Source organism: Chenopodium album, chromosome 15 (genome assembly GCF_948465745.1).
Source record: "Chenopodium album chromosome 15, dcCheAlbu1.1, whole genome shotgun sequence".
Lineage (NCBI taxonomy): Eukaryota > Viridiplantae > Streptophyta > Magnoliopsida > Caryophyllales > Amaranthaceae > Chenopodium > Chenopodium album.
The window spans coordinates 42,255,339-42,282,242 of NC_137848.1; the positions used below are offsets into that span (position 1 = coordinate 42,255,339).

Genomic DNA, 26,904 nt, shown 5'->3' on the forward strand with positions numbered 1-26,904 from the left:
ACGACCACTTGGGATTTTGGGAAAAGAATCTTCACTAGAATAGGGCAAATGGTCCTATTACAAACTAAAGACTCAAACTTCAAGTTCCTCAACGAACTTGAAACCCCGAGGAACAAGTCACCCAACTTGTTACTCTTCTCTTCTCTTTCTCTCTTCTCTTTCTCTTCTCTTTCTCACTTCTCTTTCTCTTCTCTTTCTCTTCTCTTTCTCACTTCTCTTTCTCACAAACAGAAATGCACTCAAACTTCCCCATTCCCCAAATTACAACTCGAAAAATAAATAACTCTAGTATAAGAACATAAGAACACTCTATATCACTTATGTGGAATTGACACTTAACTCAAATTAAAGCTTGAAAACTTATGTGAGTAAAGGTGAGTTTTTCCAACTGATTTCAAAGACTATTTATAGATCAAATTCGTTTAGGAAAAACTCCTTTGTGCAGCAAATCCATTACGCCACTACTCCAACCCACTAAGAAGATCATGTTCCTAAAATTAAGGAAACATGAACTCCTCAATGTGCAAGACCATGACTTGAAGAAGATCATGGAGGAGTAGGCCGCAAGTTTTTAGAAAACGTGGAAGATTTTATTTGCAAAAGATATTTTCAAAAATCAGAATAAATAAAATCTTTTAGTTAGAAAAAGATAACCGTTAGAAGATAACAGTTTTCCTAAAAACTAGCATGCACAATTTTATCAACTTAGACCAATTCCACATAGCTTTTCCGAGTGTAACTAATTTCTTATACTTACATAAATCCTAAAATATAAAAATATATTTAGTCTTCATGTCTTCTGGTGAAGCTTCTACTCCGAGGCTTCTGTTCCTCAAGGGGAACTTCTCTTCTCCGGTGAAGCTTCTACTCTGAGGCTTCTGTTCCCTGAGGGGAACCTTCTCCTCTCAAGTCTTCATTTCTGAAGCACCAGTTCCTGCAAAGGAACTCTTCTTTTTGGATAGCTTTGCTTCTGGCCTTCTTGTTCCTCATGGTATCTTTGCACGACACTTAATTCTCCTAGTCATTGCATCTGATCACACACTTAAACAATCAAGCTCTTATTAGTCTGTAAGTAAGTGAGGTTGTGTAATCATCAAAATCATTAAATCCAACATTCCACCTACACAGCTCATCCTTTGGGACAAAGATTTCACTGATGAGGAGATAAGGAGAGCGATCTTTAGCCTCAATGGTGCAAAAACTTCGGGGCCAGATGGTTTTATGGCAGAGTTTTTTAAGAAACATTGGAATACGGTGGGTTAGACAGTTACTCTTGTGGCCAAGAGTTTCTTGAAGACAGGTTTTCTTTTGAAAGAATGGAATCATTCCATTCTGGTAATGATTCCTAAAGTTGAGTCACCTGAGACCGCTTGTCAACTTCGGCCTATTAGTCTTTGCAACACTATCTATAAGTGCGTGTCCAACTGTTTAGTTAACAGATTAAAACATGCTATGTCGGACTTGATCTCAAATACTCAACATGCGTTTCTTACTGAGAGACAAATGACAGATAACATTCTTTTGAGCCATAAGGTATTAGATAAGATAAATAAAAGGAGGAGGGATACAAATTTTCTGGTGGCGGTTAAGATTGATATGAGTAAGGCTTATGATAGGGTAAATTGGACGTTCTTACTCCAAGTTTTACAGGCCTATGGGTTCCCTCCTCACTGGATTCACATGATCCATCAGTGCATTTCTATAGTTTCATACAAAGTTCTACTAAATGGAGATACTTCTCAACAGTTCAAGCCCACAGGAGGATTACGTCAAGGAGATCCTTTATCGCCTTATTTATTTCGTTTCTGTATGGATATCCTTTCAAGAATATTGGATATAGGTTGTGCTTTGAAGATGTTTGAGGGCATTAAATTGGCAAGAAGAGGTTCCTCTATTTCCCACTTATTTTTTGCAGATGACGCCCTTCTCTTTTTCAAGGGAACTGAAAGTAGCTGTCAAACTGTTACTAATATCTTACACAGGTTCTGCAAAGTTTCAGGACAACAAATAAACTTGGGAAAATCGCACTTCAAAGTCAGTCCCAATACTCCTCTCAATGATCAAAGAATGTTTAAAAACATATTGTGCATGGGACAGAGGTAAGTCAGCTTGATCCGCATTTGGGGGTGCCTATTGATATGGTAGGAACAAAGGCAATAGCCTTTCATTTCATTGTGGATAAGATTGGTAAGAAGATTGTTGGGTGGAATACAGTTCCCCTCTCCCAACCCCAAAAGTTAATTTTGATTAATTCAGTGCTGATAGCATCAACAGCCAATATTCTTACTTGTTTTGAGATGCCAGTTTCTATTGCTAACAAAATTGATTCTCTTCTGGCAAGATTCTTCTGGGCGTCTATAGGGTCACAGGGTATGCATTGGGTTAATAGAAATACAATTCAACTGCCTAAGGGTATGGGAGGATTAGGAGTGCGTAACTTGGCTTGTTTGAATAGTGCACTTCTTATGAAACAGGTCTGGAGAGTGAGTAACAATCCACAGCTTTTGTTGTCTGAGGTGTGCAGGGCGCGTTTTGTAAGCCCTATTCTCTCATGGAAACCAGCTTCTTTGGCAAACAAGACCTACTCTTGGGGAATGAGAGATTAGTTAAATTTGGGAACATTTTGGTTAAGGAGTGTGGTTGGAAGTTTGGGAATGGGAAAACAATTATGGCTACGAAAGATAGGTGGATGGAAGGGAAGATTCTGACAACGCGGTCTTTGGATACGACGAGCGAGGTTTGGAATTGGAGGGCTAAGGATTTGTTAGACCAATATGGTACAGGATGGAATCACAGAAGACTCAATTCTTGTTTTAATCTCAAGGATGCGACTGTTATAGCATCAGTGGAAGTGCCAGTGTCAGAGGCAGAGGACTACATGTACTGGTTAGACCATAAGTCTGGTTGTTATACAGTCAAAACGGGTTATGCTTTTGTTAAAGGATTGGAATCTCAGACAGGAAATGTGGCGGTTTTGGAGTTTTATAAAGTTATTTTAGGCTCTTCATATACTCCCCAAAAGGAAACTTTTTGTGTGGAAATTATTCCATAATGGTTTGGCCACAAAAGGTAATCTAGGTAGAAGAGGGTTGGATATTCAAGTTTACTGTGATCTTTGTGAGGATTTGGAGGAATATATGCAACATATTTTCAAGTTTTGTACGACGGCAAAAGATATTTGGAGGGGTAGAATACTAGGCATCCACTCAGAAGATAATGCAGACCAGTCCTTTGTAGATTGGAATCTGTACTATATCCAGCTTTACCTTAGCTTGGATGGGAAACATGGCCATAGGATTACCTTCTGTTTGGCCACTTTGTGGGGTTTGTGATATGTTAGGAATAACAGGGTTTTTAGGAGGTCAGGGTCGAGTTTGTTGTCGACTACGACAATTATTTTAGAGGGATTGCGTCAACATGATCTTTTTAGCGGTAATGGAGAGACGACCTTACGCTGCCTTCACCCTCCAGAGAGTTTACATGATCACCCGCCAGGATTCATACGGGCAATTCAAACTAATGATGGAACTCAAGAGGGGTCAACTGTAATACAAGTTGATGGGTCCCGGAATAGCAGACAAGGAGATCAGGAATGGGGTGGTGCCCAAACGGGGTGGAGGAAGATGAATTCGATGGTCTCGGAGGTGCGACACATGGCCTAACTCAGTCGGCCGTGCAAACTGAGATGAATGCTTGTATCCATGGTCTTAAGTGGGGAGCTCTTCGACATCCAACGTCGATAACAATTTACACGGATTCGGCAGAGAATATGGTTAGGATGCTGAGAAATAATAGCAACATCGACGTTGATCTAAGATGGACAGTGGATCATATTCTTCATTTGGGATCGGCCTTCTCCTGGTGTAGCATTCATAAGGTGGACAGGACCAAGGTGCAAAAGGCACATTTGCGGGCATCGACGGCAAATACTAATTTACTATCTTTTAATAATGTTTAGTAGTGTAGTTTGTTTAAGCATATGTCAAAAAAAAAAAAAAAGGATTATTTTGTCTCAAAACTTAAGTTGTCATCAAGGAAATTAGCAAATGAGTGAAAACCTAGCGGCACGTTTGGTGAACAGTTGTAAATCATGAAAATGTTAAACCAATGTGCAAATACTTCAAAAAATGTGTACAGTATATTATTACATGTGGTATGTGAGATCATCTCTAAGCCATGTTCCTCATAAAATTTTGGGCCTGTTCATTTCAGCTTAATTTTAATTCAGTTCAGTTCAATTCAGCTCCAATCAGTTCAGTTCAGTTCCTAATTTCATTCTCTCATAAAATATTCATTTTCGCTCTATTCAGTTCAGTTCAGTTCAGCTCCAATCAATTCAGTTCAGTTCAGCTCATCTCAATTCAGTAAATGTGAAGAGGTCCTTCACTATTACCATTTGTAAGATGGTATTGATGAGAGGTAATAGAGATTTATGAAGAAAATTCACTTGTATGTGGATGGAGTTTCATTACCATGATATCCAACTTATTTAAGTGGAGTAGGAAAACATAGCTAAATAGCTAATGAATATTTGAAATGGTTAGATGCAATGTCTAATTCATATTTCTAAATAGTAAAACAATTTTTGTCATGTATTAACAGTATATTTGTAACTGGCCAAATAATATGATACAAGTATATGTTATTACTGTTTTAGGCTAAAGTCACACCTCACACGTGATACATATACTAGTAATCGTTTTTTTAATTCATTTTTTTATACCAAATAGTATACTTGCCACTGACTCATATTTCCACCGTAATTTTAGTCGAAACCATATGACTTTTACACTATTCATACATTATACTTTGACTCGTTTTTGTGATTTATAAATAAGATAAAATATAGTTATGTGGAATTTTGTTTAAATCGTCTTGATATATATTTTATTAATATCCATTTTTTATAATCTTACAATGTTGATATTTATAGTTATTAAGTGTTAAAAATATGCATTGACAAGCGTGATAATGGAAAGGTGTCAACTAAAAAAACAGATGAAGTATAAGGTGTCATGGGTTGCTACTCACCTATTTGTCATAAATATTGCCCACTAATTAAATATCTATAGTGGAACAAACCATTTTAGCACACATTGGCATATCAATATAGACAAATAAAAGCTATAAAAACCACTTGATAATTAGTTGCCCTAAATTGCGTGGGAAAAAAAACTTGAGCTTTTGTTTCGTTGTCTCCTCCGGACACCCTACCATTAAAGGAATCACTCCCAACATATGAACAATTATTTAGGATGCTTTAGGGTTTCCATTTCTTATTTCATAGTTTTTAGCTACTTGATTAATTATATTGTTGATCCATACTTGCACATTTAAGTTTTAGTTTTAAACTCAAATTAATTATATACGCTATGCAGCTTAATCAACAAATATTATTGTTTTTGCCAAATTGGATTGCAATTAATATTGAGGATTAATAGCACACATTGAACAAATTGATTAATGTGTTATATTTAAAACATGTGGATTAATCTACACATAACAAACTAACATATATATATAAAGTACATTTTTATTTTTTACAAAATTTATCGTAAATTGTAGGATAATATCATAGATTAAACGACTCCCCTGGCGAACAATATTGCGGTAGGCCGTTGTGCTAGAAATTCAACAATATTATCGTCAATGGTGTTGCTACTTCGATAGTAATCAGTGCGAAAGGAGTTATATTTCATTTTCTAAATGCTATGATAATCTTCATTTGAAGATGTCAAAAAAGAATAGAGTGAATTTTTAAAATGCGTGTATTGAAATATATATTATATTTTTTTATGAATAATGTTTTGTATAATAAATAGTTCAATTTTAAATAATTACAGAGGTTTTTCAGCGTGGCAGGCCACATGGTGCGGCAGGGTTTACTTGTCAGGTGTTACTGGTTTTGTCAAAGGTTACTTGTAGGTGTTACTTGTATTTTGGGATTACTTGTATGGATTACATGTAGGTGTTACTGGTTTTGTCAAAGGTTACTTGTAGGTGTTACTTGTATTTTGGGATTACTTGTATGGGTTACTTATAGGTGTTACTGGTTTTGTCAAAGGTTACTTGTAGGTGTTACTTGTATTTTGGGGTTACTTGTATGGGTTACTTGTAGGTGTTACTTGTATTTTAAGTAACCCCTACAAGTAACCCCAGACCAAACCCACATACCAAACCAGTAACATCTAACCAAAACCAGTAAGACCATACAAGTAACCCCAGAATACACTATACAAGTAACACCCTCACCAGAACCAGTAACACCCTACAAGTAACCCCAGAATACAAGTAACACCATGTGTTACTTGTATGTGTTACTTGTATTTTGGGGTTACTTATAGGTGTTACTTGTATTCTGAGTAACCCCTACAAGTACCCCAGACCAAACCAGTTACACCTAACCAAAACCAGTAAGACCATAATACAAGTAACCCTAGGATACAAGTAATACCTACAAGTAACACCCTGACCAAGACCAATAACACTTTACAAGTAACCCCATAATACAAGTAACACCTACAAGTAACCCCTGCCACACCATGTGGCCAGCCACATACAAAAATTTGTAAAATAACTATTATTCTCTCAATAGAAAAATAAAGTTGCATGCACGATGCACCAAATTATATAAAGAAGAAACCAATTTAGAATATGTTTTCTTCACCTTATTAAAATATAGAATTTGTTATATACACCTGGGTGTACCGTACACCCAACTAATCTAAGGTTAGTTTTTGCTCTTTATTTGATGATAAAATAAAAACACAATCATCCAAGTGAGAACAAATACTCATGGGTGTATGGTACACCCGAGTATATATAAAACATTCTCATTAAATTATGTTACATGTCTAATAAGTTCGGATAAATTTAATAAGGTTCATAAAGTTCTAATAAGTTCGATAAGCTCTAATAAGTTCCAATAAATTAAATAATGTTATGAAATATATTTGTGGATGCCTATTACACCATTGTATTATTCCAAAACTTTCTAGTTATTCTCCAAGCAAACCCTATCAATTGTACTGTTTATATATATGTATACCTTCCTTATATGAAATACAAGTAGAATAATCATTTTATTCTTTCTCAATCTCTGATGTTTTTCCTTTATTTATAACACGTTATCAGCACCAAACTAATAAAACAATTGATTTGAGGAGGCTACTAAGAAATTCACATATTGTCGACATAATTCTGTAAGTATCAATCATGTTCATGCCTCCCTATTACTTTTGCTCATGAGTTATTGGCTTATATGGAAAAAAAAAATATTATTTCCTTCACATATTAGCATCTCTCGGTGTAAATTGCTTAACGATTTAGAGTTCAATAGTACGTATTGATATGTTATCGAGTCATACGATTCATTGAAATGGAGTTAGATAAATATATATATATATATATATATATATATATATATATATATATATATATATATATATATATATATATATATATATATATAGTATCTCTTTAATTGCTAATTATCATCATTTCTTTTACGCAAGTAATTTCGTAAAACAAAGTTATATTGCATCCAATAGCTTTAAATGTTGATAAACTTCTAAAAATTATCAAAAGATCGGCCTAGGCTTTTTACCAATTCTTTACTCAAAGTTGTAGGCAAGTTGTTAAATATGTATAAGTATGAATTAATCCTAATACTTTTGTTTAATTTTAATTTCAATTCACATTATTACTTCTTTTAGTATTTATTCCGATAACAGGTTTGATAAAATATATCACATATATCCTAAGGTATCATATATTCTATCAAGGTTCATGATTAAGTTTTCACAATTGAAATCCATCGGGAAGTGATGAATAAAGTTAGGCTATTTGACTTGAAATATGGAGGATAATTGTTTTACTTAATTTTTTCGTTTAACGGAGGATAATTGTTTTACTTATTTTTCGTTTTCTAATAAGTTCCTTGTGAACTTATTGACAGTATGATATGATTTGTCATTTCAGTCATTTGTTCATATGAATCATAAAAAATAAATTTTTGTGGGCTTGTGGCCATTACATTAGTCATATTTGCATTTTAGGTAAACTTAATTCTTAGTGTAATTATGTGTATGAAAGTTATCCATACTAATTTTCTCTAAATTAATGATCTTTGGATTAATCGGCTTAACTTGACTTTGATAATAAGTTAATATTGATAGAATATAATGTCGTTATATTCCCCTTGTATATCTTTAAGTAGATCTTTCTTTTTACACTCTATCCTTAGTTAATTAACTATGAAATAAGAAAGTCAAAGTTTGTTTCCATAATGTTAGTGATAGATGTATCTAATCTTTTTAGTATTGATTTTACCAATTACGAATTATTTATGATTGGCTAGTGTTTATAATTGTATTTCAATAAATAGTTATAAATTTTGGAAAAATCATATACAATTGTTTAAATATGGATTTGAGAACAATCTCTTACTTTGTTACTTAGATGAGAACGGAAGATCGAGTTGATTCATGAATATAATTTTAGTTTGTTATGATGATGAATATTTTCACGAGATATTATTCTTTCCTATGAAATAGGTAAGATGAGTATTAAAGGTTTATACTCTATAACTGCATTATTCCCGATTTTATTTATTTTATTTTTTTTACTATAAGTTTTGGATTTTTTTTTTCACGTACATGAATTAAAATTACAATTGACATGAACTTAGTATCATGGTCAAATTATTAGTTAAGTTGATAGTGTATTATGAATCATATTGTCATGCTGATTGATATACGATTGAATCCAATTATATATATTTGATACTATATGTCTACTTGAAATCAGATCAGATTATTTGAATAATATTTCAATTGAACATAAAATCTCATATAAATATGGAGTTGAAGTCCCTTAAATTTTAGACGGACCAAAAACCACCATTGACAAAACTAATGTGTTCCTATATACACAATGTCATGTATAATATATGAATTTTTTTTTCTTTTGTCATGTATAAAGGGTGAGATTTGATTATTCGTAACTAATTAATTAAATTTACTAGCTCATTTCCAGAAGTGAATGACAAAGTACATAGTTGAAATAACAGCAAAGTAACACTTTACATGATGTTTTCTTAATTATATAATATTCTTGGAAAATTTATAAGAATTGTAAACATGCATAAGATTAAATTTATGAGTTAAAGAGATTCTTAGTTGAAATATGTATTTATTATGCCCATAGTTTTAAAAAAATTTCAATATAAAGATTAATATAATTGGACAAGAGTTACGAGTACAAGTTTATAAAAATTTATTATGTTTGATACATGCATTGTTAAAAGAATTTATGGCTTAAAAGGAGCAAGAGATTTAAAGATTGTTGGACTATTTTTATACCCCCATATGCAAGGATTAGGGGGAGATAGTGTTTATTCCATTGTTTTTATGTAATCCTTGCACATGAATAATTAAATATGTTGATGGTCAGTTTGGTACATACACTAGCCTAAATATCAATAATTTATTTAATAGAGGTGGCCACATGATAATCAAATATTTAGAATGATACCATCCTGAAGATGGATATGAATAAATGTCATTACCTATATACTAGCTATAAATATACATATTAAGTTGATGTCCTAGATGGACAAGATCAGTTGCTATTGAAGTAGCACACCTGAAGTGTGGAATCCTTGGAAGAGGAAAGGAGCACTAATTGACAATGAAAAATTTGAGAAAGTGACACATTTTGATGTATCTCCTGTAGAGATCATTTCTAATACATTAAAATGTGATATGATTATATAAAGTACTCCAGAAGAGTATAAAATGTTGTCCAACAAGGTTAGCATGTATCAAGATTAAAATCAATGCTCCAGTGGAGTATGAGTAATTGAGTATTAGATAATTGTCTTGTCAGTTTTAGAAAGAGATACATTGGTGTACTTATATCACATCATATTCATGGCCATGCATAAAGTATTTTTAATAAGGTGATCACCAATATTATATAACTGACCATAATTTAAATACTAAAGGAAAAGTGATTGGATGTGATAATTAATAATTAGGCCATCCGGGGTTTAATAAATTCCCGTTATGAAAACCTTAGGTTTCATTTGATATGAAAGAAATAATGTGCTGACGCTCTCTCATGTTAAATATATGAAATAAATTGAATGGCAAGACATAACATTGAGATTGAGCTATTGTGGTTTTTAATAGTTTGTGTTAAAAGAAAAGTTTAAGAGATAATATATTGGTTTTTCTGAATAATTGGTTCACTAGAATAATTTATATGTTGACAAATATTAGGTGACCAGAAACTCATCACGTACAAGTTATATGTGGAAATTTTAAGTAACTAGTATCATACTATCAATATTTCTAATGATCCCAAAGATCACAACCTAGTGAAATTACAAGAAAGTTTATATTTGTTTAACAATTCTCTTAGTTAGGGCTATTGTATGTCAGCACATAAGAAATAGAATAAGAAATTAGACAACTGCACAATTTATTATCACCCCTCTATTAATATTGATATCTATAAGAGAACAAAATTTTATTATTTTCCAGAAGAGATGGAAATTTGTTGAATATATATTATTATCCTACGAGATGAAATTTGTTGCACATGAAATTATATTCTAAGTGGGTGAAGAACGAATTGCCTCAATATTTGAGATATTTTACCAACTTAGGGGGGAAGAATTGAAGTAAGTTGGCAAAATTATAAAATTATAATTAGTTGATCTCTCTAATGATACTTTGTACAGTTATATATATGTCAACTTTTGTATCAACATATGTTGCACATCTATGATTTGTTTTGTACACCATTATGACCCATTTAGAGGCATAAAGAGATATATATTGATTATAGTGATAATGATATTATGTGCATACATTAAGATAGATCTTGCCAATTTTTCATTAAATCACTACACCTGAAGTGTAGTTTGTATGATCGGTTCCAATATAAATATGCGATATATGCCAAGATAGTGCAGTTGATACTTGTAAAGTATAATAATAGTATATTATACCATAGTGTAAGAAATACCCTTGGTAGGTGGTATTAATATCTGAATTATTATAATATATGGCCTATTATGTAAGAAAAATTATGATGGTATCAATGAGAAATGTATTCATATCTCATTGTCAAAATAGCAAGCAAATTAAAATCGTATCTTGAGAAATTATATGATATCGGTATAAGATGGAACCGATATATAATATGCATATGCAGAAGGAATGGACTTGTGACTAAGGGATCAGAAATATATGTCAATTTGATGTCGACGTGAAACTAAGATAATGAATTAAAAGCTTATCATGGACAAGATGTCCAACGAAATATGAATGCTAATGATCAAAAGTTTATCACGGACTGGTAGTCCAATTAGAAAATGGATTTCTGAAATCCACACCGTACAGGTGTTTGCATTTTTGAGTCTTTAATTTATGTGCATATTTGAGTTTTATATTTATACATTACTCATTGTATGTGTAGGATGTAGTTTGATGCATTACTCATCACATATATATTTTGTTTAATATTTTATCATGAATTCTACATTTCATATTGTATGCAATAGTACTAGTTCTATACAACAACAATTGTGTTATATGTGAATGTTTGTGGTATGACGAGTTTAGAATTATGATGAAGACTTACAAGAAGAAACTTTTACTCTGATGGGCTTATAATTGTGATGAAAGATTATATGATGACGATCCAATTACAATTGCATGTTATGTATCACGCATGAAAAGTTCCCGAAGAACTTGCACACAACGTATTCAAATATCTAGCTTAGCCCTTAATATTCTATATTCTGAAAAATGAAAATGTTGATATTGTTATCAAACTCATGGAGAGTATTGGTGACTAAGTTATTAAGATATCAACATGAAGTTTAACCATGTAAGAGTTAACCGATTTTTATATTCATTGGAGAACTCTCGTATAAAATGCAAAATAATGCGTAAAGAAGAATAGTAATGATATATATTATAGTAAGAATAATCTTCTTATGGTCCAGAAAAACCATGAGTAAAGTATGTAGTAATTACTTATGTTACATTATTACTAATTCATATAAGTTTAGATAATGATATCAAGGTATCACGAGTTGCCATAAATTATTATTAATATTTGATTATCAATAACTATTTTTATGACCTCCAGAAGTAGGTACTATTTTGATGGCAAGGCAACTTGAAACAAAAATGTCATATAAGGTAATGGTAAACGCAACATAGATATTGTTCTCACGGGTATGGAGAAATGAAGATGCCTCACAGTGAAGATTTGAAGATTCAAGTTTGATCATGGAAGATCAATTATCAAGGAATGTTATTCAGCTACAAGTTTGAAGTTACTTAGGCATTGGATCACTATATTGGAAGATCTCAAGTTATGCATTCATCAAGGGGAGAAAATACGCGCTGCATTCTTTTTCCCTTAACCATGGTTTTGTCCCACATTGGGTTTTCCTGGTAAGGTTTTTAATGAGGCAGCATTGCAAGCGTATTACAAAGAATGTTGTACTCTTTTTCCTTCATTAGGTTTTTATCCCATAGGGTTTTTCCTAATAAGGTTTTAACGAGGCACAGTCTTCGATAATGGACATCCAAGGGGGAGCGTTATAAAATATATTTGTAGATGCCCATTACACCATTGTATTATTCCAGAACTTTCAAGATTTTAGGGTTTATTATTCTCCAAGCAAACCCTATCAATTGTACTGTTTATATATATGTATACCTTCCTTATATGTAATACAAGTAGAATAATCATTTTATTCTTTCTCAATCTCTGATGTTTCCCTTTATTTATAACAAATAAGGTTTTATAAGTTTTATTAAATTCCATTTAAAAAAAAAATTATTGTGCTTAGTTACTCCGTGCTATACACATAATAATTAATGAAAAAAATTATTAGAATTAAAAAAAAAAAAATCAAAGTAAGAATTGTATTTTTTTTTTCATCTTTCGACTTTTTTTTTTTTTTTGAAACAAGCAAGCGAGGTTTTATTTAAAATAAGTCAATCTCCGAGAAAGCGATAATGCTTTCCAGGAAAGTTCGACAAACAAATACGTTCCGATGAGATCGAAGTATCCCATCTAGCTACACTATGTGCAAGCACATTCCCCCCTCGCTTCACATGTAAGCATTTAAAAGAAGAAAAGAAGATTTACTACGAACAATATCATCATAGAAGAGGAACACAGGTGCAGCCCCTTTATTTTCACTGTTAATGGCATTCACGACCCCCATTGCATCACATTCAAGGACAATTTCATCAAACCCAAATCTGGTAGCTAATTGCACTCCATAAGCAGCAGCCCTTGCCTCTGCGTGCTCTGCAGACCAACGAACCTCAAGGCGTTTCATAGCAGCCACCAAGAGCTTGCCAGCAGCATCCCTGATCACTACCCCATAGCACACTCCCACCCCACTCATTATATGAGCATCGACATTGACTTTGACAGTAGAAGCAGTTGGTGGTTTCCAGCTTCTGTTTGAGATGCTATAACTCGGCCCTGTGTGATTCACCTTGACCCTCGCATTATACAAACGATAGTCTGCACAATGCTTCACATAACCCACTGCCACACCCACGGGATCAGCCACAATCTCACCACCAAATATAGCCTTATTGCGGCAGTGCCACGCCGCCCACGCCAAGGTGCAAAACAAATTCAACTTTTCCCCATCAACCCGATCAGCCACCCATAAGAACATCTCCGCAAACGAGCTAGAGGGAGCATCAGCAATTAATTCCAAAAAATTACTCTAAGCCCAAATTTTATTGGCAGACTTACAGTGGAATAGAGTGTGTATAATTGATTCACCACCATTGTTGCAGATGGTACAAGCTTTTGTTGGACGAATGTGGCGATTATACAGCACCTCAAGCACACCTAGACTCCCCATACATGCCCTCCAAGTAAAATGACAGAGTTTAGGAGGGGCCGACATGCTCTAAATCTTCTTCCAGAGCTCGAAGGAATCACCATTGAAGAGCTCCCAAGTACGGAGGTGTCCCATTCTGCCAAGCCTATAGCCTGATTTGACTGTGTAAATCCCATCCTTTGTTGGCCACCAATAACGAGAGTCATGCTGCCACGACCTTGGTAAAGGAACATCGAGGATAGCTCGTGCATCATCAGCATTAAACTGAGCAGAAATGGCATCCGAATCCCAGCAGCCACTGTCATAATTAATCAGATTGCACACTCGAAGCTCCGGATCATGGTTGGGAAGAGGAGTTGGGACGTGATTTTGGAACTCCCTATTGCACCAAAATTCATCCCATACCCGAATAGAACTCCCATTACCCACTCTCCACTTTAGGCCTTCCAACAAAAGAGACTTTGCTCCCCAAATACTCCTCCAACTGTAGCTCGGATCATGACCACGAGAGGCATCAACAAAATCAGAATTTTTGTATTACCTCGCCTTTAGAGTCGCATGAAGTAGGGAATTACCATTTTAATGCAGCCGCCAACATTGCTTTGCCAGCAATGCTTGATTAAAGCACTTGAGATCTCTAAAGCCAAGCCCACCCATTGATTTTGGCATACACAATTTCTCCCAACTATACCAATGTATTTTCCGTTCTGATCCAATCGACCCCCACCAAAATCGGGCTAACAATGCTTGAATTTCCTCGATCAAACCATCAGGAATTGTAAAAATGCTCATCATATAAGTAGGAATAGCTTGTGCAACCGCTTTAATCATTACCTCTTTCCCGGGCCTAGACAACAACTTTTCCTTCCATCCGTGCAATTTCTTCCAGATTCATTCCTTAAGGCAAGAGAACACCATTTTCTTCGATCTCCCAATAATGGTCGGCAATCCCAAATATTTCTCATGTCTATCGACTTCTCTAACTCCCAAAGCTCCAACGATTAAGCTCCTGTGATAAGATGAAACTCCCTTACTAAAAGCCACTTCAGTCTTGCTCATATTAACTTTCTGACCCGATGCTCTTTCATATGTACTGATAATATCAGCAACCTTAGAACATTCTTGCAAGTTTGCTTTGGCAAAGATAACACTATCGTCGGCAAAAAACAGATGTGAAATCTTGGGAGCTCCTCTGCAAATCCGAACCCCACTAATACTCTTCTCAGTTACAGCTTTGGAAATGAGGGTAGAGAAAGCCTCGGCACAAAGGAGGAAAAGATAGAGAGAAATCGGATCTCCCTGTCTTAAACCTCGGGAAGGAACAAGAGACCCCTAAATCATCCCGTTGTACTTGAAAGAAAAGGAGACACTCGAAAGGCATTGCATGATACGGTTGATCCAAGCAATCCGAAAGCCAAACTTCGCCATCACCTTCTCTAAAAAAATCCATTCTACTCTATCGTATGCCTTACTCATGTCAAGCTTTAGGGTCGCCGTACCATCCCGACCTATAACCCCTCTCTTCATAGCATGAAAAACCTCGAAAGCAACAAGTGCATTATCAGAAATGAGTCTCTTCGGAACAAAAGCACTCTGTTGAATAGAGACCACCAATTCCAGCAAGGGCTTTAGCTTATTTGCAAGAGTCTTCGAGATTATTTTGTATAATACATTGCATAAACTAATAGGTCGGAATTCCGTCATACTCTTCGGATCTTGGCATTTTGGAATAAGAACAATACAAGTAGCATTCACCTCATGTAGCATGATATCACCCCTCCACCAACTCTTAACAAAGCGCACAACATCACCACCCATAATTCCCCAAAATTTTTGAAAGAAAACAGCATGCATACCATCGGGCCCCGGGACTTTGTTTGGGTGCATTTGAAATATGCCTCTCTAACTTCCTCATCAGTTGGCTCAAGCTCTAGATTATCGTTCATCTCATCTGTGATAAGATGATCAATTCCAACCAAAGCATCATCAAAATTTGTCGGGGTGCTTATGCTAAACAACTCATCAAAATACTCTGCAATGGTCCTCGTAATCCCAGCTTCCGAACTCTGCCAAACACCATTTTTATCATTAAGGCCACTAATTCAATTTCGAGCCCTTCTTTGGCTAGCCTTATGATGAAAATATTTGGTGTTTTTATCACCATCACGCATCTCATTTTCTCTTGCTCGGGCATGCCAATAAGATTCCTCAAGGCGACGAAGATCATCAATTTCATTAGCTACCCCATTACATGGCTGCAATCGAGACGCATCAAGTCTGCCTCCTTGTAGACCACTAAGCCGAGATTCAGCATTTTTAATTCTCTTTTTAACCACCCCAAATTCCTTATCAGCCCAATCTGTAAGTTTCCCAGCAACATGATCAATTCTATACTTCATAGACATGGAGCTACTATCACTCCAAGCATTCTCAACCACCTTACCACAAGCATCACTCAATAACCACATAGCCTCAAACCTGAAAAGTCTTCCCTGTCACTTGTCTTCAAATTTATCACTAAATTTCAGCAATATGGACGCATGGTCTGAATGACAGATAGGGAGGTGCAACATTTCCGAGTAGGGGAACAAAGAACACCACATATCGTCTGCAATATATCTATCAAGCCGCTCTCTAACCATAGTGCTCACCGAAATGCCACGTTGCCATGTATACATATTACCTTTGAAGCCCAAATCCCTACAGGAACAATCATCCACGGCTGCCCGAAATGCGTCAATTTGACGCTCGCCCCTTACCGCACCACCGTCCTTTTCATTCATACCCAATATTTCATTAAAATCCCCACACATCATCATAGGAATAGTAGTGGTCGACCTGATACTTCTCATCAAACTCCAAGTGAGGTGCTTATTGCCAGCTTCCGGCCACCCGTACAAACCTACCCATTTTCCATTTCGGGTTATTATCAACATCATGGATCGTAGTCTCAATGTGGTGAGCCAAGAAGGAATTTATAGCCACATTTAAATCCCTCCACCATAAGCCAAGGCCACCCGACCTCCCATTACTATTTAGACAGAAACCACTAGAAAAAACACATCTATTTCGAATAAGCTCAAGTCTTTGTGCATTGATTTTTGTCTCCGACACAAACACCAACTCTGGTTTATCTCTCCAACACCAATCTTGGAGAGCTTTGACTCGCAATGGGTTGCCAAACCCATTGCAGTTCCAGCATAAGGTTTTCATTGTTGTTCGCGGGGTTGGTGTGATCCAACCTCCGCTACTTTCTTCAATTCGTTCAACTCAACATCCATACCACTCTCCTTCACCCTTTTATCACCTGGAAGCCCCTCTTCCCTCCCCCTTATCTCCACCCCTTTTCTTTTTTTCACCCCAACAACACTTAAGCCACTATTAGCACACTCCATGTGTTCATCGAAGGGGATTAGTCGAGGGATTTTTTTAAAGGTTTTTTTGTAGCTAGTAAGAACCATTCCTCCACTTCCCACCAAAGCTATAGTACTTTGATGTAAAGCAGGCTGTTCAGCATTGATAGGAGAGTTTATTAAGTGGCTGCTAATCACATCCTCCTTTCCCCACTTCTTTCTCACCAATAAATTCAAGTAGAGTAGGGATATTATTTTTTGTAACATCAGCATTCTTTTTTGTCACAAAAGTTAATTTTTTTGAGACACTTAGCTTGTTCACCTCTTCCATATTATTCAACCAACCTTTCCTGGGTGAAGCCTTAAGCCAAATACCCCACCCATTACCTCGATTCTGTGCTTCTTCAGGTACATTCAAACAATCTTTCTCACTATGCCCCATAACTCCACACATAAAGCAAAAGAAAGGTAAACGTTCATACTTCAATTTTATTTTAGCAATGTTACCTTCCTTGTTCAAAATATTCTGAAAGCGTCTCAAGGGCTTACGAACATCAAGACATACCTTCACTCGCCTTGCTTTGTTGATTCCCAAAGAGTCCTTCTCAATCTCCAAAACATCTCCAAGATTGCTAGCAATGGTTCGAACATGATCATCCGACCTATAGTTGAACGGCAAATCTTCCAGTCTAACCCAGAACGGAGAGGTGTCTAGCGTCACTGTATTTGGTTTCTCGTCCCCTTCAATCTCCTTTAGGATAAGCAAATTTTGTTCAAAGCACCAAGGTCGACCGGCCATAAGTTTCTCTTTATCTTTCCAATGAAAGAATTGGAAAGCAAATCTATTCGCCCCAATAGAGTGAATAGCAACACGTTCGTTCAATCCCCATGATCTCATCATAGTTTTCTTGAAAGCATCTAGGTTAACTCCACGATCCGATAATAATCTCCGCACCAATAATAGGGACACCCTAGCATCATGTTCACTTGTATTAACACCTCCTAAATCAACAACGTCCTTCTCCTCGTCATCAATAGACAAATTGGAGCACTGAGCAATCAAGTCATCAGCCATGGAAGCAAAGATTCGACCACACTCGATGGTAGAACAGCCTTTCTTTCGAGGTAACGTGCCCTTTCTTTCGAGGGAGTTCTTATTTTTTAATCTTTGATAATTTTCATCTTTCGACTTGAAACTGCCTTCTTCTGTAGTTCGTAGCTTTTTTTTTTTTTTTTTTGACGAGCTGTAATTCATAGCTTAAAAAAGCTTAATAAATCTAAAATTTTAATTATCTGTCAAACTAAATTATGTACAAGAAATCGGATTGCCTCTATTTAATGATCACACTCACACAATTTAAAGTCACGTAATAGAAAAAAACAATTGTAGTACGTGTAATCAATAACTTAATAACTATATACAAAAAGACACACCAGTAATGACATGTGTCATCTCCTAGCGTGTTCTTATTTTTTTTATTTTTTTATCTAAATAAAATTATATTATATAGCAAATCTTATACAAAAATAATTCCCTAATCTTATACAATATGATTACTTAAAATAAAAAAGCATTCTTAACATAATTTTGATAATTTTCTGTATCATTTTATCTCTAACATATCTTTAGTAATATTATATTTTATCAAAATTTATCAACTATACTTTTAGATTTTATTTTGTTTATAAAAATTAAATTATAATAATAGTTTGATAATGGTTATTAAAAATTATTGTGCATGGCACGGGAATTATAGATAATTTGGATCAACAAGTATTGAAGGAGGAGGATAAATGTTGCGTGCGTTTTGCCAGAAAATAATTGTATTTAGAGGGTAGCTGCACCATTGTGGCATTGTGCAGCTGAGAATCTGCCATAGATTGGGATGACAGTCCAATTCGAATCTAACCTTGGCCCGATCCTATTTGGAGAAAAACATCTGAGCTAAATTCGAGAGCTAATAATCCGAATTCAACTCTGAAAGTCGGAGCGGGAGTGCTTGTTAAGGATAATTATTGACTTTTGGGATCGCATTTGTAATTTTTTTTTTTTTTTTTTTTGACGAGAATAAAACTTAAGGGACAATTAGTTATACGGAGTAATATTTTGCACAATGCTACAATGGTGGGACAATTAGCTCCACCATTGTGGCATTGTTTTCAAAAAAAAGTTATACGGAGTAATATTTTGCTGATATGATTAGTTGTACAAATCTTCAAGTCGAGGTGGCCATATCATATAATTTTTCAAGGCCAAATGACCAATTCGGTAATAAAAAAAATGACACTTAGGAGCCTAGCGAGGGTAAAAGTAAAAAATTTAACTCTTACGTCAATTTGATAATTAAAAAATTAACTCTATACACTTAGGGTTTGTTCATTTCAGTTTAATTTTAGTTTAGTTTAGTTTAATTTAATTCAGTTCTAATTAGTTAGTTCAGTTCAGTTCAGCTCCTAATTTACTTCTCTTATAAAATATTCATTTCAATTCAGTTCAGTTCAGCTCCAATCAGTTCAATTCAATAATGTGAACAGGCCCTTAATAAAAAATTATAAAAAATAAAAAATAAAAAAAACTCATGCCACATTTTTTTTTTTTTTTGACAAGCCTGAAAAACTCTTCAAAATGTCTAATCTAATTCATTTTTCCATAGTTAATATTCCATCCCTTTTATTTCGGAAAATCTCTAATTACAAAACTTTTTTCTCATTCCTTTTTTCTTAAATGAATCATATGGTTGGGAAATTGAGTGCAAATTAATACTCCTATTTATACCTCTTTTTTTCTCCAACTTCGTATTTAAGTGGAAAAATACATGAGAGAGATAAGTTAAAAAAATAAAAAATAAAAAATAAAAAATAAAAAAATAAAATAAAATAAGAACAGCCACAAAATTTAAATTAGACATTTGAGAGTAGTTTACTGGAAAATTTTAGTAGATTTTTTGGGACAAATGTTGCTTGAGTTAATTTTAACCAAATTGTTGTTATGAGTCATTTATTATAATACCAATTTGGTCAATTCGCCCATGAATCTGATTGAACAAATCGCTTTCTATTTCTTTTTCTAGATTTGTAGATTATACAAGTATAACTCTGCATTATTGAACTAATAATTTGAGAGTATAATCTGACTGATGCAATAACAGTATGCACAATACCTGAACTCCTGAACTACTAAATTAGGATTTGTTTGGCATCATTTTTTGTTTTCAGTTTCCTGTTTTTTTGAAAACCAAAAACCAAAAACAGGAAACAAGAAAAAGATATTTTCACTTTTCTGTTGTCAGTTTTCAAAATTATCATGATTTTAATAAGTTTAAATAATTTTTAATTCATTATGGGACACATCATACACTTTTAAAAAACAAAAAACAAAAAAACAGAAAACCACAACAATGTCAAACGAACCCTTAATAATGGAATTTGTTAAAGATCGAGTCGCTTCCATATATAGTGTAGCGGCCGGATAGGCCCTTCCCCTTACCAACCAAAAAGAAAAACATATTGTGCAGTGTTTAACTAGTTTTCAGAAATATGCAGCAGTCAGCAGAGACATCTCTTAGCTGTTAATGGTCCGATTTCAAAGATTGGTTCTAAGGCTAATGTTAATGTTGTGTCAGATTTAAGGAATCCTTCTGGGAAGATTTAGCTTCAATATTCTGTTAAATATATACGTATGATTAGAAAGTTTCTGATTTGTTCGTTACTAAGCAAGCTCGTTCGTATGTTCTACAGTAAAATTTCTGTGAGAACAACTCTGAGGAGTTACTTTTATTGTTCCTTATATCTCACCAGGGCTGAACTCACAGGTTCCTAACCACAAGAACTTCATCGACATTCAATTCAATAAGTTAAATGTACAGTCCTTAACCTTGTATAGTTACTGCATAAGATAAGAACGAAACCATACATCATGTCGTTCACGTTTTCCATCAAATAGTTCAGCAAAAAATCTATACAGATGATTGCAGCCCAATTACACCTGCAAAATGGTTAAGCATGCAGCATGGTTATCAGTCTTTCACAAGGAGATGATGTGGAAGGGTCTCGCACTTAACAGATAAATTAATAAGCTTAAGAGAAAATGTCGAATATGAACCAACTATGCCACATGGAATCAGCTAACCGAATCTTGCAAAGTTTGTGTTCCGGGGTTAGAACTCAGGCAATATCGTCTTTTCAAATTTTTAGCCTAAAATTCAAGAATTTAAGCAACCGTATCTATGTTAACCTAAGAGCTAAATTGGGATAATAAAGGCAGCAATAAAAGCAAGAAGGTTACAGCTTACAAATGCTGAACTTTCTATTTTGAATTTCTGGGTTTCAAGAAAGTGTTTGAGATGTCCATATGTACCAACAGGAATTGGATGGTCAGAAGGTAAGCTCTACAGAAATAAGGTAACGGCCTATCTTTTTCTTTATATCATTATTTCTAAATTTAATCAAGGACAAAAATGAATAACTGCAAATGAAGATAATTACCGCATCCTACTCTAGCACCAGCATTCCCTGTTGTTTTGCTGAGTTCATGTCCACCTGTTCATCAATGAATATAATCAGAATAGACTAAGAGAGTGCAGCCAGACCAAACAAACCCCCAGAATTATTTCCTAATGAAGAAAGGTATAAGGAGAAACCATGGCCCTCGAGTAATTGCTATTTGTTTGTCGACAGTAAGAAAAGATTTTTTTTTCTGCTATTCGGCTCAAATGAAACAGGTCATCGGAGGTACAATGATCTCAGCGACATTAACCCAAATCATCCACAAATCAGGAAGATGTAGGACGTTGCATGTAATGATGTAATAACATTATTACAAATTCATTTAAGCTAGGTATTGGCGTGGTCAACATTAAAGAAACTTAAAGAAAAAACACCAAAAGAAATTCTTCTCACATAAGACATCAAACATATGGTCTGGAAATTTCTCCCCTGCGTAGACAAGTACTTATATAGTCTTTTTAATGTGGTTATACTACTAGCAATAGACAGCATACAATCCATTGAAAGATTTAGTATCAAAAAATACAAAGGTAGAACTTATAACATATAGAGGTTATTTAGGATCAACAAGTCACTTATTGATTACCGACAATAATAGGTGGAAGTCAGACTACAAAGTAAACAGAGAACTCTGAGAACCCTTTAATTATGATGAAAAGGGTAACAGGATTGGAAAAATTCTTCATGTACAAGGTGATGCTTGGTTGAATCAACACAAGTTCTGTGTAGCCAAGATGTATAAAGAGTTGGTTAGCCTAGTTGGTTGGAAGCCCTCCTTCCACCGCCGTGAGGCTGTGAGAGGGGTTCGATTCTCACCCCAAGCAAGTGGGATCCCTACTTCCCCCCTCCCCCCTACTTTTAAGGGAATTCTCCTTACCCAAAAAAAATAAGGAAAAAAAAAAAAATGTATAAAGAGTTGGTGGAGCTTGTCAGCCTAGCCAGAGACTACATTAGAGTATATTGGTTTGGGATCATATAAGTGCTCCTAAACACTAGTGCAGTAGTGCACAGTCTGGCTAGAGCACAAAAGATAGCAAACCAGACAAAAACTTCAGAAAACAGTAGCATAATTCAGATAAATGTTCGAATTTTGATCAAGAGGTGGAATCACATCAGCATATGTTCTTTGATTGTACTTACAATAGGCAATCCATACAGTGATACAGGGGATTAAGAATTTGGTTAGGTGTGCACACCAGGGCCAAGGAACTTCCTATACCTCTTAGCTAGGTAGAGAGGAGAAACAAGAGCTCAAAGTTCAGAAAAAGGATCTTAGTGGCTGCTATTTTATCGGTGGTGCACAAGATTTGGATGGAAAGGAATAATGTTCTCTGGAAGAGAAGAATTATTACAGTACAGAAGGTGATTCAGGATGTCCAGTATAATGTAAAGAAAAGAATGCCAAGACTCAGATTTTGATTGTTTTCAGTTTCTTAGATGTTGCTCGAGGATGGTTGTAATTCTGCTTGTTTTCGTAGTTTTGTGGTGTTTAAATGGTTCTAAGCCTTAATATTTCTAGCCTTGCGGCCGTTCAAAAAAAAAAAAAAAAATAATGGTTCTAAGCCTTTTTTCACTCCTTATGGATGTAATTAAAAAGTCAGCAACCAGTTTTATGTTTAGCTTAAACAAATCATTGCCTAGTCCAAGCACAAAAAAATTTCAAACATCTTAAAAATACTCTTTATATATTGCAAAAGGAACTTCCACAAATGACATTAATTATTATGAAAAGATGAAAAAACAGAGAGCACAGCGAGAAGGAAATTCGCAAATTGAAATTAAAGAAAAGGAGATGTAGATGTTAAGCAACATTCAACATGATTAAAGACTTTCTTGGCTCACCTCTTCCTAGATCATCTGGATCAGCATGCACCACAACAGCCCTCCCAAGAATTGAGTGTTGCCCACTAAGTGGTATCTAAATTACCAAACGTAACAAGATTATGAGAAAAATAGCTTGCTTTAACAATCCGATAATGCTACATGTATTTGTTCATTTTTTTTTTACAGGAAATACTAAGTGTTTTACAAGGCCAATAGGCCATAATCAATCAAATTAACCAACTGGCTAGCTCTATAAAGCTAAAATTAAACATTCACCCACTAAATTACACCCTACTCATTCTATGTTAAGCATTCGTGTTAGATAATCAAAATTTTGGGAAAATTAATGGTAACTATAACATAAGTACAACCATATCATTATCCATTACACTCAAATCAATCGGAAAATCTCACCAATTCAACTGGTGCTAGAATTAAAAGCAATGGCATTTCTAATTATAAAATCTTACCTCGGAATCAATAATTGAAACCTCAGCAACCCCTAAAAACACAAAGAATATAAGATCATGATATTATCAACCAAATAATTCAAAATTTTGCAAAAATAACAACCAAAAAACTACTTACCATCACTGTTTGCAACAATGTTTCCCAGGTCACCCGCATGTCTCTCTGAATCAAATGGAGCTCCATGATCCTTCTTCAACGGATTATAATGAGGCCCTTAAGAAAGAAAAACATTTCAAATTTCAAAAAATTATGAGTTAAAGAAAAACAACTCTGGAAAAAAAAAACACCCCATAAATTGATAAACTCCCTTGAGAAAAAAAAAAAAAAACATTAATTAATCAAATTAAAATAATAAAGATTGAAAAATTTAAAAGCAAAACCCAGAAATAAATTTAATCAAGCTATCATACAAATAATATCAAATTAAAAAAAATAAAATAAAAAAATCAGAAAATACAATTAATCAAGCAAAATCAAAAAAAGTTAATCAAATCAAAAGAATTGAGATAAAAAATTATAAAAATGAATTTAATCAAGTTATCATAAAACACCCAAAAAGAATTTTTATTTTAATCAAAGTAAGAGTATAGATATAAAAACCAATGAATATGGATGATTAATAATAAGAATTACCAGTGGAGTTGCAACCATTAGTGGTATCACCAAGAGAATGAATATGGAAACCATGAAGACCAGGAGTGAGGCCTGTAATTCTTCCTTTTACATGAGTTACCCCTGATTTTTTTCACAAATTACAATATTCAAGTGATTGATTTTTGGGTAAAAATGGAGGAGAGAGAAAATTTAGAAAGACGAACCATTGGAGTTTTGGATGAAGTGGAGAGAGCCGTTGATGGTGTTATTGGCGCCGGAGATTACTGCCACTCCTTTCACTGTGCTCATTCTACTTGTCCAGCTTTTGGTTTATTTCACAAGAAATGGATAGGTCATATACTCATATATATAAACTGATGATATGGTTAATTATGATTGGTTAAGGATTTGGGCCCTAAAAATAATCTATTTTATTATTTTATTCAAATTTTAAATTAAAAAATTCAAAATATTTCAAATTAGTTTGTGTTTTCAATGTAAATTGAATGATCCTCACATTTCAAACCACCCCTTTTTCTCTCCTTTCATTATTTTGCCTGTGTTAAATATAGAAGAGAATTATAGAGAAATATAGAGAGATAGAGAAATATATTTTTACGTTGTGTATATTCTTCCATACTGTACGGGATATATATATACATGAATAATATCTAGAGTTCCATCAACGGATAAGATCAAATACCCAACTCTAGAGTATTCTAGATGGTACATGGGATAATAGTCATTCATATTTTGATATTTTCATAACACTACCCCTTGGATGACTATATATTACATAAAACAATAACTAACATAACCCGTACAAAATAATACACTATAATGCGCATAAGATGCTGCCTCGTTAAAAACCTTATCAGGAAAACCCAGTGGGAAAAACCATGGTTAAGGAAAAAAGAGTGCAGCGCGCATTAACTCCCCCTCATGACTACATCACTTGAGATCTCTAAGACGACGCAATCCAATGCCGTAAGCTAACCTTTTGAATGTGGCTGTTGGGAGCGCCTTAGTAAACAAATCTGCCAAGTTTTCACTCGAGCGGATCTTAAGGACTTTTATATCGCCATTTTTCTAGAGATCATGAGTGTAGAAGAATTTTGGTAAAATGTGCTTCGTTCTATCACCTTTGATATACCCTTCCTTAAGCTGCGCGATGCATGCTGCATTATCCTCATATAAAATTGTTGGAACTTCTTTCTCGGAATTTATGCCACAATCTGTTTGAATGTGTTGAATTACAGACCTTAACCATACACATTCACGACTAGCCTCATGGATTGCCAAAATTTCTGCATGGTTAGAAGAAGTAGCTGCAATTGTTTGTTTCATCGAACGCCAAGAAATAGAAGTACCTCCACACATAAACACATATCCAGTTTGTGATCTAGCATTATGAGGATCAGACATGTACCCTGCATCTGCAAAACCAATCAAACTTTCTTTGGATAGATTAGAGAAAAACAAACCCATATCTTTCGTACCTTGAAGGTAACGAAATACATGCTTAACCCCATTCCAATGCCGTCGGGTGGGGCATGAGCTAAATCTTGCCAACAAATTTACTGAAAATGATATGTCAGGTCGTGTATGACTAGCAAGATACATTAATGCCCCTATTGCACTTAAATATGGTACTTCAGGACAAAGAATTTTTTTGTCATTCTCCCGAGGTCGGAAGGGATCTTTTTCTACATCAAGTGTTCTAACAACCATAGGGCTACTCAATGGATATGATGTATCCATAGAAAATCTTTTAAGAATCTTCTCTATATATGTTGACTGGTGCACAAGGATTCCATTCTTAAGGTGTTCAATTTGTAACCCTAGGCAAAACTTAGTTTTTCCAAGATCTTTCATTTCAAATTCTTTCTTTAAGCACTCTACTGTTATTGAAATCTCTTCAGGGGTTCCAATGATATTCAAATCATCAACATATACTGCAATTATAACATATCCTGATACAAATCTCTTTATAAAAATACATGGGCATATAGGGTCATTCTTATACCCTTCTTTCAACAAGTACTCACTTAGTCGATTATACCACATACGCCCTGATTGTTTCAATCCATATAGAGATCTATTTAATTTTATTGAGTATTGTTCTCGAGAACCTGAATTTGCTGCTTTTGGCAGTTTAAATCCTTCTGGGAGTTTCATGTAAATGTCATTATCCAGTGGGCCATATAAATAAGCTGTGACTACATCCATCAAGCGTAAATCAAGTCCTTCTCTTATTGC

At 34.5% G+C, this 26,904-nt stretch overlaps 3 protein-coding genes across 4 annotated transcripts; all 3 read right to left on the minus strand.

Moving 5' to 3' along the window:
* Positions 1–13,141: 13,141 nt before the first annotated feature.
* Positions 13,142–13,726, minus strand: LOC145581208 (uncharacterized). The gene has a single exon (XM_081638258.1). The coding sequence runs from the start codon at positions 13,724–13,726 to the stop codon at positions 13,142–13,144; it is 585 nt and encodes a 194-aa protein (XP_081494384.1).
* Positions 13,727–14,788: 1,062 nt separating this feature from the next.
* Positions 14,789–17,110, minus strand: LOC145581209 (uncharacterized). Its single transcript, XM_081638259.1, has 5 exons — positions 16,800–17,110; positions 16,027–16,375; positions 15,754–15,963; positions 15,329–15,490; positions 14,789–15,229 (listed from the first exon to the last, which is right to left on the minus strand). Exons 1-5 carry the CDS (start codon positions 17,108–17,110, stop codon positions 14,789–14,791), a joined length of 1,473 nt encoding a protein of 490 aa, XP_081494385.1.
* Positions 17,111–21,063: 3,953 nt separating this feature from the next.
* On the minus strand, positions 21,064–25,014 carry LOC145582261 (superoxide dismutase [Cu-Zn] 2-like). Of its 2 annotated transcripts, XM_081639272.1 has the most exons (7): positions 24,870–25,014; positions 24,685–24,786; positions 24,169–24,264; positions 24,051–24,082; positions 23,599–23,674; positions 21,736–21,789; positions 21,064–21,235 (listed from the first exon to the last, which is right to left on the minus strand). In XM_081639272.1, exons 1-7 carry the CDS (start codon positions 24,952–24,954, stop codon positions 21,207–21,209), a joined length of 474 nt encoding a protein of 157 aa, XP_081495398.1. In that variant the 5' UTR covers positions 24,955–25,014; the 3' UTR covers positions 21,064–21,206. The 2 variants fall into 2 exon arrangements, with proteins under 2 accessions (XP_081495398.1, XP_081495399.1); XM_081639273.1 differs by lacking the exon at positions 21,736–21,789.
* Positions 25,015–26,904: the final 1,890 nt, after the last annotated feature.

Coding starts and splice junctions, on each gene's coding strand:
- LOC145581208 (XM_081638258.1), bottom strand. CDS start 13,726: ATGTTCTTATGGGTGGCTGATCGGGTTGATGGGGAAAAGTTGAATTTG.
- LOC145581209 (XM_081638259.1), bottom strand. CDS start 17,110: ATGAAAACCTTATGCTGGAACTGCAATGGGTTTGGCAACCCATTGCGA. Junction 16,376..16,799: donor CCGAAATGGAAAATGGGTAG/GTTTGTACGGGT, acceptor AAGACTTTTCAG/GTTTGAGGCTATGTGGTTAT. Junction 15,964..16,026: donor CCAAATATTTTCATCATAAG/GCTAGCCAAAGA, acceptor GGTGTTTGGCAG/AGTTCGGAAGCTGGGATTAC.
- LOC145582261 (XM_081639272.1), bottom strand. CDS start 24,954: ATGAGCACAGTGAAAGGAGTGGCAGTAATCTCCGGCGCCAATAACACC. Junction 24,265..24,684: donor TAATGGTTGCAACTCCACTG/GTAATTCTTATT, acceptor TTCTTTCTTAAG/GGCCTCATTATAATCCGTTG. Junction 24,083..24,168: donor CATTGTTGCAAACAGTGATG/GTAAGTAGTTTT, acceptor TTGTGTTTTTAG/GGGTTGCTGAGGTTTCAATT.